This window comes from Marmota monax, unplaced genomic scaffold (assembly GCF_021218885.2).
Source record: "Marmota monax isolate L192 unplaced genomic scaffold, Marmota_monax_Labrador192_F-V1.1 WCK01_AAM20220418_F8-fsc00006, whole genome shotgun sequence".
NCBI lineage: Eukaryota > Metazoa > Chordata > Mammalia > Rodentia > Sciuridae > Marmota > Marmota monax.
In genome coordinates, this window is record NW_026693712.1 from 11,218,758 (window position 1) to 11,236,884 (window position 18,127).

The 18,127-nt window shown below is 35.1% G+C and overlaps 1 protein-coding gene across 4 annotated transcripts in view; it reads right to left on the reverse strand.

Annotated features, from left to right (window-relative positions):
• The window catches only part of Spink5 (serine peptidase inhibitor Kazal type 5), a 171,413-nt gene that overhangs the window by 32,986 nt on the left and 120,300 nt on the right, over window positions 1-18,127 (reverse strand). For all 4 annotated transcript variants that reach the window (XM_058584235.1, XM_058584236.1, XM_058584237.1 and 1 more), the window contains exons 16-24: window positions 18,037-18,109; window positions 17,589-17,716; window positions 16,801-16,873; window positions 16,337-16,464; window positions 13,634-13,682; window positions 6,427-6,554; window positions 5,204-5,276; window positions 4,744-4,871; window positions 1,935-1,983 (exon numbers count right to left, since the gene is read on the reverse strand). In XM_058584235.1, the coding sequence (XP_058440218.1) occupies window positions 1,935-1,983; window positions 4,744-4,871; window positions 5,204-5,276; window positions 6,427-6,554; window positions 13,634-13,682; window positions 16,337-16,464; window positions 16,801-16,873; window positions 17,589-17,716; window positions 18,037-18,109 (829 nt within the window). The remainder of the gene's footprint in view (window positions 1-1,934; window positions 1,984-4,743; window positions 4,872-5,203; window positions 5,277-6,426; window positions 6,555-13,633; window positions 13,683-16,336; window positions 16,465-16,800; window positions 16,874-17,588; window positions 17,717-18,036; window positions 18,110-18,127) is intronic.

Sequence of the window (18,127 nt, forward strand, 5' to 3'; positions counted from 1 at the left end):
CCTCCTGAGGATGCCTGTAATTATGGTGCAGAATCAGGCTGATGAGTTGGGCAGAGTTCAACAGAAAACATGCATGTTTGTGTCATGACGTATATTTCAATCTATCTGTAAGAGTTATAAAAAACCATGGTGAGGAGAGTCAATAGGCCTACAGGGAAGCCTTCCTAGAGGCGAGAGAGAATTGCTGAGTCAAGGTTTGTCTTTAGCAAGCCAAGAAGAGGAAAAACAAGCATGCTCATCTTTATAGATGTGAGCAGAAAAAGTATGATCCCTGGAGAAAGTGACATCTTTCCTAGAGTGAATCCCTGTCCAGGGATGGGGAATGAGGATTTAAATCAGGAGAGTACAATAGGAGAGGAGAGAAGGAGAAAAAGGGTGAGGAACATTGGGAATATCAAAGAGGCCTTGGAATATGATCAAATATAATAGATGAAATGGATTTTCAGTTTTAAATTACTGATAAGAAACACTTGCAGCTAATAAAAACATTTGTTAAAAAAGAGTTGGTATCAACCTTTTCCAACTAATGGTTAGGTTCAGACTTTTGTAGTTATTGTTCAAAAATAAAATTAAATGCAAATTGTGTATAAGGCTACTGTGTGAAACCAGCAAGCTTGTTTATTGTGGGTTCTAAGTGCTTCCCGTATATAGATGTCCGTCTCATTCCCAAGATTCAGAAAAGTTTTCTGCCATGATTTCACTGGAAAGGTTATTAATGCCGTTAGTCTGAATTTCCACTCCTTCTTGAATGCCAATTATTCTTAAGTTTGGTTTCTTAATATTGTCCCAGATTTATGTACCTAATCATAGTTTCTTATCTGTTGTTTTAATTTTATCTGTATATTCAAAGTCAGCCAACTTGTCCTCAAAATGAAATTTTGTCTTCTACCTGATCTAATCTGTTGAAGAGACTTTCAACTGAATTTTTTATTTCGTTGATTGTGCCTTTCATTTCTAAGATATCTGTTCGGGTCTTCGTCAATATTTCTATTTCTTAATTGAATTTCTCATTCATATCCTATACTTGTTTCCTTATTTCTTTCACATAATTTTCTGTGTTCTCTGGTTCATCGGCCACTTTTATAATCATTCTTTAAATTCTTTATCTTCTGTTTCATCCACTCAATCTTTGGAATAAGTTGCTAGTAAATTATGAGCCTTATGGTGACACATTCTCTTTTTTATTTTCATAATTCTTGTATTCCTATATTGGTATTTGTTCATCTGTTGGGATGGATTTGTCTTCTACTATTATGTGAAGACCCCTTTAGGGCATAGCTCTCTCTTGATGAAATGTTCCAGAGCATCAGGTTATTGTGAATATTCTTCCAAGGGGGTTTTGTAGATTCATATGGTTTCTATGGTGTTAGATAGTGTATCTTGACACTTGTTGTGTTAGTGCTTGAGGATTCCACTTTCTCTGTAGATCTCACAATAGTGGGGTCCATCTAGTGGGTCAGATGTTGTATGCAGCAGTGTATATGGAGTACATTCTCTGTTATTGCTCTTCTAGGCTTCACAATTCTGTTGTAACAGGGTACAGACATGATCTATATTGAGGTTCCTTATAGGTGTTGTGTCTACAGTCTCTGTGTTACTGCTGCTGTAGGAGTGAATGTCTGTGAGTGGTTCTAAGGCCACCTCACCATTCTTAGTTGGGACATAGTTATCAGTTTGGGGTATAGGTCTCTTCCTATCCTTTGAATATTCAATATTTTTTATAAAAATGAACCTCAAAATTTGAATAATCATAAAGCAAAATTGGTATTAGAAAAATTTCATAAAGACTTCCCTTTCTTTTTTTAAAGGATAAGAGTTTTCTTAGTTTATTTCAGACATGAAACAAACAAAAAATTTATGCTAATGAGATAACTAGAATTCTATTATATAGAAAAATTGCCAAGAAACAAAGTCAGAATTTCTGAGAAAATTACCTTTGCAGCTTCCCTTTTTTCTTTTGCTGTTGATTTTTCTTCTTGTTTACTACAAGGGACAGGGAAATAGAGAGAGAGAAAAAATGGATCTTATTCCAGGAGAGCAGATCTTTCACATTTATAGATTGATCAGTCACTGCTTTGATTATTCTCAAGATCCACCCATAGTACTTTGTCATTGTATTTATAATCAACTATAAAGGTTCACTACACCTGAAGACAATAGTGTTCAAGAGGAAGTCCCTTTATCAATGAGTAATCCATTTAACTTCCCAGCATGTGCACTGCAGTAATATTCTCTGATTTGCTTCTGTGGTCACTTATATAAAGCGGTAATATTTGGTTTGGGCAGCAATACAGCAGAGTGATTAGGGGGAAATACTCTGGACTGAGATCATCCTAGGAAAATGAGACACACCTTAGTCTCCCTCTGCCTTCCTTGCTTTTAAATGAAGAGCAATAGAGGTATAGGACAGGTAGTAAGAATACCTTTCTCTTAATAATGTATGGAGTATTAAATGAGTTGGTATATTTAAGGTCACTAGAACAGTACCTCTTACATCATCAATTGATTAGCATAAATTATATAAGGAACTGATATCATCAGCATTATCATCATTGTAAGTAAACATTCCAAAAATAGGCATATGACAAAATTAAGTGAGAGCAATAGATCTTTCTATGTTAGATAATTACTAGTGTTGCAAACTGAATTTAGTGGTTGGACCTACAGCATAGCTGGTATATGACACAAACAAATCCTGTTGTATAGAGAAAAAAAATATTGCATAATTTGTTAAAATGTTTTAATGCATTCTAATCAATACAAGATTTGACCATCCATCAAATTAAAACATTTTTAAAAGATGAAAAGATTATTTTCACATGGTATGAAAAAGTGCAAAAAATGACAATGGAGGAAAAAAGATCATCAAGAAACTCAGTAACCTTTGTTAGCATATATGGGTAATAAAAGTGTTTTTGAATAGAGAGTTTGTATTTATTGGAGAATTTTTGTATTTATTGTATTTATTAAAATAGGTTTAAAATGTGTTTTTCATACTTCTTTATGTGAAAACTGATCTAAAGAAATCCAAGTTGACTAAATATTTTAATGAGGAATGATCAGAAAAAGCAGCAGAACTACCCACTAGGTGGCAGAATTATTTCTGTAGAGAAAATGAAATGTAGAGAAAAAGAAAAACAGATTGAAAGAAGCCTATCTATAGGCAAATATATCACCGGTAGTTGGTAAAGCCTTGATAAGAGATTATATCCTGTGTACACTACAGTGAGAAGCATGTTATATTTTTTTTTACCAACATAAAACATAAACTCAGCTGATTTTCTGCCACTCTTAATTTCATTGGGCCTTCGTCTTTTCATTTGTAACTTGTGATAATATAGAACCTATTTCATATGATTATGATGAAGATTAAATGAGATAATGTAGCAAATTTTATCATATACCAGACAATTACATATATTCAATAAATGCTTATTATGATACCTAAATCATCATCATATTGACTTTCCAAATAGAAAAGATTTTTGGAGTTCAATGGCTCTAACATTATGGGAGAAATCTGATGAATTAGACTGCCCCTGCCCCTCATCCAACAGAGAAGACTTTTTGAGATCTTTTGCACAATATGTAGACTGTAGTTAACAATATATCGTGTATTTCAAAAGAGCTAAAAGAGTATATTTTAAATATTCTAATCACAGAGAGATAAATATATAAGGTGATTATGTTTCTTAGGCTGATTAAATCATTCCACATGTATATCTGTATAAAAATATCACATTATCCTCAGAGACTTTAATGTTGAGAAAGTAAATTGGGAAATACTTTTAGTCAAAACATGAGTTAGGGGAAATTGTAGATTCTTGTTTAAGGGTCCATACCATTTTACTTATTTCACAAACTTCAGGTTCCCTAAAATAGGTAACCAACTTCTACACATGGAAATCATTATCCTTAAGTCATTATCTTTATGTTATTATTCGTGTTAAAACCAAATCTTCCTCCCTATATACTTCTTATCCATTTTATTTCTATTCCCTAAATTCACACAGAATTGGTGGGAAGAAAAATAGTGAGCAAAAGAAAAAAAAATCTCATAAAATTTCCATATAGTACTAATTTTCTTAGTTTGACTAATAATATTTCATAGAGCTGAAAATAATTAGTATGATTATCATAGACTAATCTCCAATCTGGATGGAAAATTATAAATTACTTCTGAAATGCCTTATACCACTCTACATCTCTTTTGTGAAAAATTGTTTTGACAAATAACTTCTATTCATGATGATAATGTGATAAAAATTTTTATACAGATATACATGTGGAATGATTTATTTATCTCTCTGTGATTACAATATTTAGAATGTACTCTTTTAGCTTTTCTGAAATACATGATATATTATTAACTACAGTCTCCATATTGTGCAAAAGATCTCAAAAAGTATGTCTCATAATTGAAATCAGATCCTCTAGTTGAGATTTCCTCATTTCCAACACCCATCCCTTCCCAATTCTGGTCTCTGTCTATTTCTATATGTTAGGTATTTGAGATGTTATATATATATATCAGATCACACACTAGTTCACTTTTACATCTTGCTTATGCTGTATCTCTTATGCACTTATAGTCTGAAAGTTCTCCATTTGCTGTTACGATTTTTTGGTACTTTTAAATATGACATTCAAACCGAATTCTACATTGAAGAAGAAAGTGCATTATTTCCATTAAAACAGTTTTTCCAAAGCATTTCCCAAGCTCCCTGGCAATGCTCTACTCACAAGAAGGCCTGACACATGGAGCAGGTGTTGCCATGCATTTTCCCATCTGGGCCCCGAATGGGGTCATTCTCTCTGGTGCAAATAAGTTGTCCATTCTTCCAGGGTTTGCGGTATTCACTACATAACTTCTAAAGAAATCAAGGAGGAAAGTTGGAGGTGTTAAACAAAGTTTAGATCTGATTTGCAAGAATGAGTGAAATTTAGCCTTTTATTTTTTAAACTGGAGGTCAACTATTGGCCTATTTTAGGATACTTCTCAACTTTGAAGGCATGGATATTTTTAAGTGTCAATGGATCCTCAAGTAAGAAAATCACATCTGTACATGCACAGATGCAAACAAATCAAAACAACAGCTGTACAAAGGTTTCATAGAGTTTCAGGGAATTCACGTGTTCCCTGAATGTGACATGTACATCCCCAGGTCCATATGCCTCTGACTTATTAGAAAGGGTAGCTCACCTCAAAGGAAGCAGATTGTCTCTTATTTCTTGAAATAATTTCCTTCTTTTTCTTTTCCTCTTCTTCTGCTTGGCTAAATGAGAGTGGTTGAAGAAAAGATATGAGAAAGAATCAGAGAATTTTCAGATTGGAAGTAATCTCAGACAAAATTTGAAGTTAATTAACATGGATTAAATTCTTACTGTGTGCCTAAGCCGGTGTTCAAACTATGAAATAGGCATGACTTCATGTAGCATGTCATGCTAGACATTGAAAGTATTTACCACCTCTGGTTATTACCACAGCATAACCAAATGGAATAGATGAGAGGAAAAAATCCTGATTTATCTTCCTCCCAGTCACTATTTAATCTAATGCTTCACGCTGTCAATCTGTCCTTTTAAGAAATTACCTGCATACACTTAAGGTAAGACCTCTGTAATTGGAGACTATTTTGTTGTTGTTTCTTTAAACATACATTTAAATATTTTTCTCCACATTTATTTTAGAGTGATGTTCAAGAGGGAATTGGCAGTCTAACAAGGAAGGAATTAGAATTGATAAAACTCAGCTTCTCTAATGCCCCACACAGTGGAGCTCCACCCTTCAAGTTTATCCATAGCACGAAGCAACAGAAAGGCCTAGCAAGCTCTGACCTGACTTAATATTTCAGTACAAATCTGGCACATGAACCTGACTCTTAGGGGTTTCCTGCCACACTAATACACTTTTCAAAGTGTGAATTTCACCTGTGTCTAGCACTTTCCCTGAAAGGCTAGATGTGTCCTCTCTATTCCACTTCTCTGTCTTCTTCAGGTTATTATAACAGTCTTTATGTCTCAGCCCCACACATGTCTATTCAACTGGATTACCTTAACCCACATCTGAATATACTCACAGAGTGGTAATACACCAGAGGAGGAAGAGAGACCAAAGAGAGCATGCAATTCAGACCATGAAACTTCTGCCCACTTTTTGTCATAAATAAAGAGTGTCAAGTGTTAAAAACATATCAACACTGAAGGGAGTCTTTTCCTTTGACTTAATTAGAAGATAGAAGGAAGACTGGATTGAGAATAACACTGTCACTGTGTACTTCAGTGGTACTTAATGTCTTTTCCATGTGTTTGTAAGATATCTAGTTGACAGTCCATGGTAGATATACTACAGATGTAGGAGGAATCTGAGGCTCAAAGTGAACAGTGATGAAGAGAGTCAGAGGGAGAGCTGGGGTGGATACCTACAACACACTAGAACACATGGAACACTTGTTTCCGTGAATTTGGCCATCTGGGCCAAAAACGGGGTTATGCTCCCTGGTGCATACGAGTGATCCATTTCTCACGTAGTTCTGGAATTCCCTGCAGATTTCCTGGAAAATGAGGAAAATATTTTCTCAGGTCAGTTTTCTATCCTTTCCACCTATGAGGAACAAGTCATGCATGGCAGTATAGACAAAGTCAGGAAAAGTTATGACATATAGCAATAAATCAGTAAAGAAGTACAAAGATCCAGTCATACACTCAAAATTGCCCTGGTGTTACATCAGATCTGTAACCATAACCATCATCCTCCTGAGGATGCCTGTAATTATGGTGCAGAATCAGGCTGATGAGTTGGGCAGAGTTCAACAGAAAACATGCATGTTTGTGTCATGACGTATATTTCAATCTATCTGTAAGAGTTATAAAAAACCATGGTGAGGAGAGTCAATAGGCCTACAGGGAAGCCTTCCTAGAGGCGAGAGAGAATTGCTGAGTCAAGGTTTGTCTTTAGCAAGCCAAGAAGAGGAAAAACAAGCATGCTCATCTTTATAGATGTGAGCAGAAAAAGTATGATCCCTGGAGAAAGCGACATCTTTCCTAGAGTGAATCCCTGTCCAGGGATGGGGAATGAGGATTTAAATCAGGAGAGTACAATAGGAGAGGAGAGAAGGAGAAAAAGGGTGAGGAACATTGGGAATATCAAAGAGGCCTTGGAAAATGATCAGATATAATAGACGAAACAGATTTTTAGTTTTAAATTCCTGATAAGAAACACTTGTAGCTAACAAAAACATAGTTATTAAAAAAGAGTTGGTATCAACTTTTCCTAACTAATGGTTAGGTTCAGACTTTTGTAGTTGTTCTTTAAAAATACAATTAAAGGCAAATTGCATATAAGGTTACTGTATGAAACCAGTAAGCTTGTTTATTTTGGGTTCTAAGTGCTTCCCGTATATAGATGTCCGTCTCATTCCCAAGATTCAGAAAAGTTTTCTGCTATTATTTCACTGGAAAGGTAATTAATGCCATTAGTATGAATTTCCACTCCTTCTTGAATGCCAATTATTCTTACGTTTGGTTTCTTAATATTGTCCCAGAGTTATGTACCTAATCATAGCTTCTTATCTATTGTTTTAATTTTTCTTACTTAATTGATTTTTTTTAAATACACGACAGTGGAATGCATCACAATTCTTATTACACATATAGAGCACAACTTTTCATATCTTTGTATATCAAGTATGTTCACTGCAATTCATGTCTTTATACATGTACTTTTTTGCACTATAATTCTTATTACACATATATACCACAATTTTCATATCTCGGTTTGTAAGTTGACACCCAATTCATGTCTTCATACATGTAGTTTGGATAATGCTGTCCATCACATTCCATCACCCTTGCTAATCCCTTGCCTCCTCCTTTTCCCTCCCACCCCTCTTCCCTATCTAAAATCCATCTATTCCTCCCATGCTCCCCCTTACTCCCCCACTATGAGTTAGCCTCCTTATATCAGAGAAAACATTCGGCATTTGTTTTGGGGGGCTTGGCTAACTTCACTTAGCATTATCTTCTCCAATACAATCCATTTACCTGAAAATGCCATGATTTTACTGTCTTTTATTGCTGAGTAAAATTCCATTGTGTATATATGCCACATTTTTTTTTTATCCATTCATCCACTGAAGGGCATATAGGTTGGCTCCACAGTTTAGCTATTGTGAATCGTGCTGCTATAAACATTGATGTGGCTATGTCCCTATAGTATGCTGTTTTTAAGTCCTTTGGATATAGTCTGAGGAGAGGAATAGCTGGGGTCAAATGGTGGTTCCATTCCCAGATTTCCAAGGAATCTTCATACTGCTTTCTATATTGGCTGCACAATTTGCAGTCCCACCAGAAATGTATGAGTGTGCCTTTTTCCCCATATCCTTGCCAACACTTATTGTTGTTTGTCTTCATAATAGCTGCCATTCTGACTGGAGTGAGATATCTTAGACTAGTTTTGATTTGCATTTCTCTGATTCTTAGACATGATGAACATTTTTTCATATATTTGTTGATTGATTGTATATCCACTTCTGAGAAGTGTCTGTTCTGGTCCTTGGCCCATTTGTTGATTGGGTTACTTATTTTTTCAGTACTTAACTTTTTGAGTTCTTTATATACCCTAGAGATTAGTGCTCTATCTGATGTGTGAGGGGTAAAAATTTGCTCCCAGGATGTAGGCACTCTATTCACCTCACAGATTGTTTCTTTTGCTGAGAAGAAACTTTTTAGTTTGATTCTATCCTATTTATTGATTCTTGGTTTAAATTCTTGTGCTATAAGAGTCTTATTAACAAAGTTGTGGCCTAATCCCACATGATGAAGATTAGGGCCCACTTTTTCTTCTATTAGAAGCAGAGTCTCTGGTTTAATTTCTAGGTCCTTGATCCATTTTGAGTTCAGTTTTGTGCATAGTGAGAGATATGGGTTTAATTTCATTTTGTTTCATATGGATTTCTAGTTTTCCTAGCACCATTTGTCGAAGATGCTATCTTTTCTTCAGTGCATGCTTTTGGCACCTTTGTGTAATATAAGATTGTTGTAATTTTGTGGGTTAGTCTCTGTGTCCTCTATTCTATACCATTGGTCTACCAACCTATTTTGGTGCCAGTATCATGGCTATTTTTGTTACTATTGCTGTGAGTATAGTTTAAGTTCTGGTGTAGTGATGCCACCTGCTTCGTTCTTCCTAAAAAGGATTGCTTTAGCTATTCTGGGTCTCTTATTTTTCCAGATGAATTCAAAGATTGCCTTTTCTATTTCTATGAGGAATGTCATTGGTATTTTGATCAGAATTGCATTAAATCTGTATAGTGCTTTTGGTCCTATGGTTATTTTGATAATATCAATTCTGCCTATCCAAGAGTAAGGTAGATCTTTCCATCTTCTAAAGTCTTCTTTGATTTCTCTCTTTAGGATTCTGTAGTTTTCATTGTATAGATCTTTCTCTTCTTTCGTTAAGTTTATTCCTAAGTATCTTTTTTTTTAAATCTTATTGTGAATGGGGCAGTTGTCCTCATTTCCTTCTCAGAGGATTTGTCACTGATATACAGAAATGCCTTTGATTTATGGGTGTTGATTTTATATCCTGCTACTTTGCTGAATTCATTTATTAGTTCTAGAAGTTTTCTGGTGAAAATTTTTTTGGGTCTTCTAGGTATAGAATCATATCATCAGCAAATAGTACTAATTTAAGTTCTTCTTTTCCTATACATATCCCTTTTATTTCTTTAGTCTGTCTAATTGCTCTGGCCAGTGTTTCAAGAACTATGTTGAATAGAAGTGGTGAAAGAGGGCATCCCTGTCTTGTTCAAGTTTTTAGAGGGAACGCTTTCAATTTTTCTCTGTTTAGAAGGATGCTGGCCTGAGGCTTAGCGTAGATAGCCTTTACAATGTTGAGATATGTTTCTGTTATTCCTAGTTTTTCTAGTGTTTTGAACATAAAGCCGTGCTTTATTTTGTCAAATGCTTTTTCTGCATCTATTGAGATGATCATATGATTCTTATCTTTAAGTCTATTGACATGATGAAATACATTTATTGATTTCCGTATGTTGAACCAACCTTGCATCCCTGGGATGAATCCCACTTGATTATAATGCACAATCCTTTGATATGCTTTTTAATTCGATTTGCCAGAATTTTATTGAGAAATTTGCATCTATGTTAATTAGAGATATTGGTCTGAAGTTTTCTTTCTTTGATGTGTCTTTGCCTGGTTTTGGGATGGGGTGATATTGACCTCATAGAATGAGTTTGGAATTACTGCCTCTTTTTCTATTTCCTGAAATAAATTGAAAAGTATTGGTTCTTCTTTAAAGGTCTTGTAGAACTCAGCTGTGTATCCATCCAGTCCCGGGCTTTTCTTGGTTGGTAAGCTTCTGATGGCTTCTTCTATTTCCTCACTTGAAATTGGTCTGTTTAAATTGTGTATATCTTCCTGACTCAATCTGAGCAAATCGTATGATTTAAGAATTTTGTCAATGCCTTCAATACCTTCTATTTTATTGGAGAATAAGATTTCAAAATAATTTCTAATTATCCTCTGTATTTCTGTAGTGTCTGTTGTGATATTACCTTTTTCATCACATATGCTGGTAATTTGAGTTCTCTCGATCCTTCTCTTCATTTGCATGGCTAAGGGTCTGTCAATTTTATTTATTTTTTCAATAAATAAATTGTTTTATCAATTTTTTCAATTATTTATTGTTTCATTTTTATTGATTTTGGCTCTAATTTTAATTATTTCTTGCTTTCTACTGCTTTTGCTATTTTTTCTTCTTTTTCTAGGGCTTTGAGATGTAGTGTAAGGTCATTTATTTGTTGACTTTTTCTTCTTTTAAGGAATAAACTCCATGCAATGAATTTTCCTCTTAGCACTGCTTTCATTGTGTCCCAGAGATTTCGATATGTTGTGTCTATGTTCTCATTTACCTCTAAGAATTTTTAAATCTCCTCCTTGATGTCTTCTGTGATCCATTGTTGATTCAGTAGCATATTGTTTAGTCTCAAGGTAATGGAGAAATTTTTATTTTTTATTTTGTCGTTGATTTCCAATTTCATTCCATTATGATCTGATAAAATGCATGGTAGTATTTCTACTTTTGTGTATTTGCTAAGAGTTGCTTTGTGACATAGTATATGGTCTTCTAAGTGGTCTACTCTGTTGATAATGCTTTAATTTGAGGTTTTTATTTGGTTTATTATTTCTTTCATTTCAAGTATTTCTGTTTTTTTTAACCTCTCCCTTTTGAGGTGATCTTTTGCTTCTTTCAATTGTTTATGTAGCTTTCACTGCCTGTATTTGTTTTCTTATGTCTTCTTTGAAATCCCAAAACATTTTAACCATGTATATCCTGAAATCTTTCTCTGTCAATTTTTATGCTGTAGTTGCCAATGCTTCTAATGATATGTTGTTTTGATTTGTTTGTGGTACTTTCTTCCCTTTTTATGTTGCTCATGTGTCTTTCTTTGCAGCTCTGTGGATCTGGTGTGTTATTGTTTTAACTTTTGTTTATTGTGGGAGATTTGTAGTGCTCTTGTAGGATTCCAAGATCTCTCCTTTGTGGGGAAGAACAATGTTAACTGATTCCAATATCAACAACATCACCTATGAACAAATTGTTGTTATTAAGACATTTACAGTTTAGTCTCAATGTCCAGAAATGTTGGATTCAATTATTATTTAAAATATCATCAGTAGTTTCATAAAATGGTTTACAGTTTCTGCTAGTGGAAAATGAACTGAGGGTCAGGCATAGGACGATATGCTGAGGGGAAAAGATGTGAGGGTAGACAGTTAATATATCTTAGGAAATGTGAAGGAGAAATCTAGTGAAGAGGGTTAGTAGCAGGAGAATAGATAGGACCTCTCACCCCCAAGCTCACACCAGGTGGGCGGCGCCCTGGTCACACTGCACTCCTGTCCAACTGAGAGCTGTGTTTGTATTAGGTGGCCACTGTGCTGAGTTATCAGCACTGGGGAGGGGGGTGGATTGGAAATCAGGTACCTGCTCAAATGGCGAACCAATCTGATACCCACACCCATTACAAAATCCTGAGGAAGGTTTTCCAACATGGAGTTGGACTGCTTCCAGTGCAAGGGTGTCTGGTGATGTGGGGGGAGCTGGGCGATGGCCTTGTGCTGTGGATAGGTAGCAGCAGAGTGACCTGCATGGGAGCAGAGTGCAGTCTGGAGTTCTGCAGAGGTGGTGATAGTTGGTTCTGCTAAGCTGCTGGTGAGTCGTGCTGCTAGAACTGCAGGCTTTGGGTCCAGAGTCCAGAGACTTACTTGAGCGCAGAGGCTCTGATTTCTGCACTGGTGGTCCCAGCACTGGTGATTTCTGTGACAATCCACTGTATAGGGGTCTTCTCATACTCTCGGAGATGTTGTATTCCGTCTAGGAGAGACCTTGTGGAGAAGCTGCCTGTCTGCTTTCTTCATTTCATGCCACAGAACAGCCAGAAACAGGACTTCATCTATTCTGCCATCTTCCCACCATCCTGTTGTTGTAATTTTATGTGTATATTCAAAGTCAGCCAACTTGTCTTCAAACTGAGATTCTGTCTTCTACCTGGTCTAATCTGTTGAAGAGACTTTCAACTGAATTTTTTATTTCATTGATTGTGCCTTTCATTTCTAAGATATCTGTTCGGGTCTTTGTCAATATTTCTATTTCTTAACTGAATTTCTCATTTATATCCTATATTTGTTTCCTTATTTTTTTTCACACAATTTTCTGTGTTCTCTGTTTCATTGGTCACTTTTATAATCATTCTTTAAATTCTTTATCTTCTGTTTCATCCACTCAATCTTTGGAATAAGTTACTGGTGAATTGTGAGCCTTATGGTGACACATTCTCTTGTTTTGTTTCATTTCCATAATTCTTATATTCCTAAGTTGGTATTTGCGCATCTGTTGGGATGGATTTCTCTTCAACTATTATGTGAAGGCCCCTTTAGGGCATAACTCTCTCTTGATGAAATGTTCCAGAGCATCATGTTATTATGAATATATTTCCAAGGGGGTTTTGTAGCATAGATTCCTTATTGTTTCTGTGGTGATAGTGTATCTTGACACTTTATTGTGTTAGTGCTTGAGGATCCCACTTTCCCTGTAGATCTCACAATAGTGGGGTCCGTCCAGTGGGTCAGATATGTTGTATGCAGCAGTGTATATGGAGTACATTCTCTGTTATTGCTCTTCTAGGCTTCACAATTCTGTGAAGGTATGGACATGATCTATATTGAGGTCCCTGATAGGTGTGCTGTCTACAGTCTCTGTGTTATTCTCTCTGTTGCTGCTGTAGGAGTGAATGTCTGTGAATGGTTTTAAGGTCACTTCACCATTCTTACTTAGGACATTGTTATCAGTTTGGGGTTTAGGTCTCCCTCTAACCTTTGAATACTCATTTTTTTATAAAAATGAACCTCAAAATTTGAATAATTATGAAGGAAAATTGGTATTAGAAAAATTTCATAAAGACTTCTCTTTCTTTTTTTAAAGGATAAGAGTTTTCTTAGTTTATTTTAGACATGAAACAAACAGAAACAATTTATGATAATGAGATAACTAGAATGTTACTGTAAAGAAAAATTGCCAAGGCACAGAATCAGCATTTCTGAGAAAATTACCTTTGCAGCTTCCCTCTTATCTTTTGCTTTTCCTTTTTCTTCTTGTTTACTACAAGGGATGGGAAAAAAAGAGAGAGAGAAGAAATGGATCTTATTCCAGGAGAGCAGACCTTTCACATTCATAGACTGATTCATAGATTGATAATCCATTGCTTTGTCTATTCTCAAGATCCACCCATAGTACTTTGTCCTTTTATTTATAATGAACTAGAAATGTTCACCACACCTCAAGACAATAGTGTGCAAGAGGAAGTCCCTTTATCAATGAGTAATCCATTTAACTTCCCAGCATGTGTACTGCAATAATACTCTCTGATTTGCTTCTGTGGTCACTTTTATAAAGCAGTAATATTTGGTTTGGGGGGCAGTACAGCAGAGTGGCTAAAGGGGAAATACTCTGGAATGAGATCATCCAAGGAGAATGAGATGCACCTTAGTCTCCCTATGCCTTCTTTGTTTTTAAATGAAGAGGCAATAGATGTATAGGACAGGAAATAAGAATACCTTTCTCATAGGAATGTTTGGAGTATTAAATGAGTTGGTACATATAAAGTCACTAGAATAGTAACTCTTACATCATATGCAGTGATTTATGCAGTGATTAGCATAAATGATATAAGGGACTGATATCATCAGCAATGTCATCATTGTAAGTAAACATTCCAAAAATAAGCATATGATAAAATTAAGTGAGAACAATACATCTTTCTATGTTAGACAATTACTAGTGTTGCAAACTGAATTTAGTGGTTGGACCTATAGCATAGCTGGTATATGACACAAACAAATCCTGCTGTATAGAGAAAAAAAATGCATAATTTGTTAAAATGTTTTAATGTATTCTGATCAATACAAGATTTGACCATCCATCAAATTAAAACATTTTTAAAAGATGAAAAGATTATTTTCACATGGTATGAAAAAGTGCAAAAAATGACAATGGAGGAAAAAAGATCAAGAAACTCAGTAACCTTTGTTAGCATATTGACAAAATATGGGTGATAAAAGTGTTTTTGAATAGAGATTTTTGTATTTATCGGAGAATTTTTGTATTTACTGTATTTATTAAAATAGGTTTAAAATGTGAGATTTTCATACTTCTTTATGTGAAAACTGATCTAAACATATCTAAGTTGACTAAATATTTTAATGAGGAATGATCAGAAAAGGCCACTGAACTGACCACTAGGTGGCAGAATTATTTCCTTGTCTTTGAAAAGTGATTGTAGAGGAAAAGAAAAATAGATTGAAATAAGCCTATGAATAGGCAAATATATCACCAGTAGTTGGTAAAGCCTTGATAAGAGATTATGTCCTGTCTACACTACAGTGAGAAGCATGCTATAATTTTCTTTACCAACATGGAACATAACCTCAGCTGATTTTCTGCCATTCTCAACTTCACTGGGCTTTCGTCTTTTCATCTGTAACTTGTGACAATATAGAACCTATTTCATATGATTATGATGAAGATATTATGAGATTATGTGGCAAATATTATCACATACCAGCCAATTTCATCTATTCAATAAATTCTTATTATGATACCTAAGTCATCATCGTATTGACTTTTCAAATCGAAAAGATTTTTAGAGTTCAGTGGCCCTAACATTATGGGAGAAATCTGATGAATTATACTGGCCCCAACAGAGAAGACTGAATAACCAAATATCTGCCGAGAAATTAAATTGTTAAACACTTTTTGTCAAAAAATGAGTTTCGGAAATTATAGATTCTTGCTTAAGGGTTCATATCATTTCACTTATTTCACAGTCAAACTTCAGGTTCCCTAAAATAGGTAACTGACTTCTACACATGGAAATAATAATCCTTAAGTCATTATCTTTATGTTATTATTCATGTTAAACTCAAATCTTCCTCTCTATACCTCTTATCCATTTTAGTTCTATTCCCTAAATTCACACAGAATGAGTAGGAAGAAAAATAGTGAGCAAAAGAAAAAAATCTCATAAAATTTCTATATATTACAATGATACTTTACCTGTAATATCATGTATTTTCTTAGTTTGACTAATAATATTTCAGAGAGCTGAAAATAATTAGTATGATTGTCATAGATACTCTCTAATCTGGATAGGAAACTATAGATTACTTCTGAAATGCCTTATAAAATACCATTCTGCATCTCTTTTTTGAAAAATTATTTTAATTGACAAGTAACTTCTATTTATGAAGATAATGTGATATTTTTATATAGATATACATGTGGAATGATTAAATCAGTCTAAGAAACATAATCACCTCATATATTTATTTCTCTGTGATTAGAATATTTAAAATGTACTCTTTTAGCTCTTTTGAAATACATATTAACTACACTCTCCATATTGTGCAAAAGTTCTCAAAAAGTATGCCTCTTAATTGAAATCAGACCTTTTAGTTGAGATTTCCTCATTCCCAACACCCATTCTTCCCCACCCCAGTCTTGTCTACTTCTGTAAGTTTGATATTTGAGATGTCTTATATAAATAAGATCACACACTAGTTCACTTTTACATCTTGCTTATGCTGTATCTCTTATACACTTATAGTCTGAAAGTTCTCCATTTGCTGTTACGATTTTTTGGTACTTTTAAATATGACATTCAAACCGAATTCTACATTGAAGAAGAAAGTGCATTATTTCCATTAAAACAGTTTTCCCAAAGCATTTCCCAAGCTCCCTGGCAATGCTCTACTCACAAGAAGGCCTGACACATGGAGCAGGTGTTGCCATGCATTTTCCCATCTGGGCCCCGAATGGGGTCATTCTCTCTGGTGCAAATAAGTTGTCCATTCTTCCAGGATTTGCGGTACTCACTACATAACTTCTAAAGAAATCAAGGAGGAAAGTTGGAGGTGTTAAACAAAATTTAGATCTGATTTCAAGATTGAGTGAAATTTAGCCTTTTATTTTTTTAAACTGGAGGTCAACTGTTGGCCTATTTTAGAATATTTCTCAATTTGAAGGCATGGATATTTTTAAGCGATACTATCAATGGATCCTCAAGCAAGAAAATCACATCTGTACATGCACAGATACAAATACACGAAAACAACAGCTGTACAAAGGTTTCATGGGGTTTCAGGCAATTCATGTGTTCTCTAATGCCACGTGTGCATCCCCAGGTCCATATGCCTCTGACTTATTGGAAAGGGTAGCTCACCTCAAAGGAAGCAGTTTGTCTTTTATTTCTTAACGTACTTTCCCTCTTTTTCTTTTCCTCTTCTTCTGCTTGGCTAAATGAGAATGGTTGAAGAAAAGATAGGAGAAAGAATCAGAGAATTTTCAGATTGAAAATAATCTCAGACAAAATTTGACAGTTAATTAACATGTATTAAATTCTTACTGTGTGCCTAAGTCTGTGCTCATACTATGAAATAGGCATGACTTTAGGTAGTAAAACTATTACTTTAACCCATTTTTTTCTAATAAGAAAACAGACAGAGTGCCTAATTTGTCCAAGAACAGAATTGTAAGTGCAAGTGAAGAATTTAGACCCTGGTTCAGAGAGGGTTTTCTAAACTTCCAGTGCTCAGTACTATATCTATGACGACGGTCCAGACTTTGCTTTAATCTGTCATTTAATGCCTTTACCTATATCATCCTTGACACTCAATGGTAAGTCATTCCATTTTTGGAATCATCAAACTGTTGGGAAGTTCTTCCTGGCATTGAGCTGGACCCTGTCTTCCAGAGCTTTCACCCACTGGCTCACTGGCCTCAATTGCATCCGTGGAGGCAACCTAGAAAAGTCCTGTTTCACTTCTTGGATCTTTCAAAACTGTGACTCTTCCCTGGTCTAAGTGTAAGGACATGGTTTTTATATGTTTCTCCAATGAGGCAGTTTCTTCAAATATGTTTTAATTCTTATAGTTCCCTACAGAAGTAGTTCCTCTCCAAATTGAACATAAAAGGAAGCAGAGAGGGCAACTAGGCTGTGACTCTACTCACAAGAAGGCCTGACACATGGAGCAGGTGTTGCCATGCATTTTCCCATCTGGGCCCCGAATGGGGTCATTCTCTCTGGTGCAAATAAGTTGTCCATTCTTCCAGGATTTGCGGTATTCACTACATAACTTCTAAAGAAATCAAGGAGGAAAGTTGGAGGTGTTAAACAAAGTTTAGATCTGATTGCAAGAATGAGTGAAATTTAGCCTTTTATTTTTTAAACTGGAGGTCAACTCTTGGCCTATTTTAGGATACTTCTCAACTTTGAAGGCATGGATATTTTTAAGTGTCAATAGATCCTCAAGCAAGAAAATCACATCTGCACATGCACAGATGCAAACACACCAAAAGAACAGCTGTACAAAGGTTTCAGGGAATTCATGTGTTCCCGAATGCCACCTGCTCATCCCCAGGTTCATATGCCTCTGACTTATTCGAAAGGGTAGCTCACCTCAAAGGAAGCAGATTGTCTTTTATTTCTTGACGTACTTTCCCTCTTTTTCTTTTCCTGTTCTTCTGCTTGGCTAAATGAGAGTGGTTGA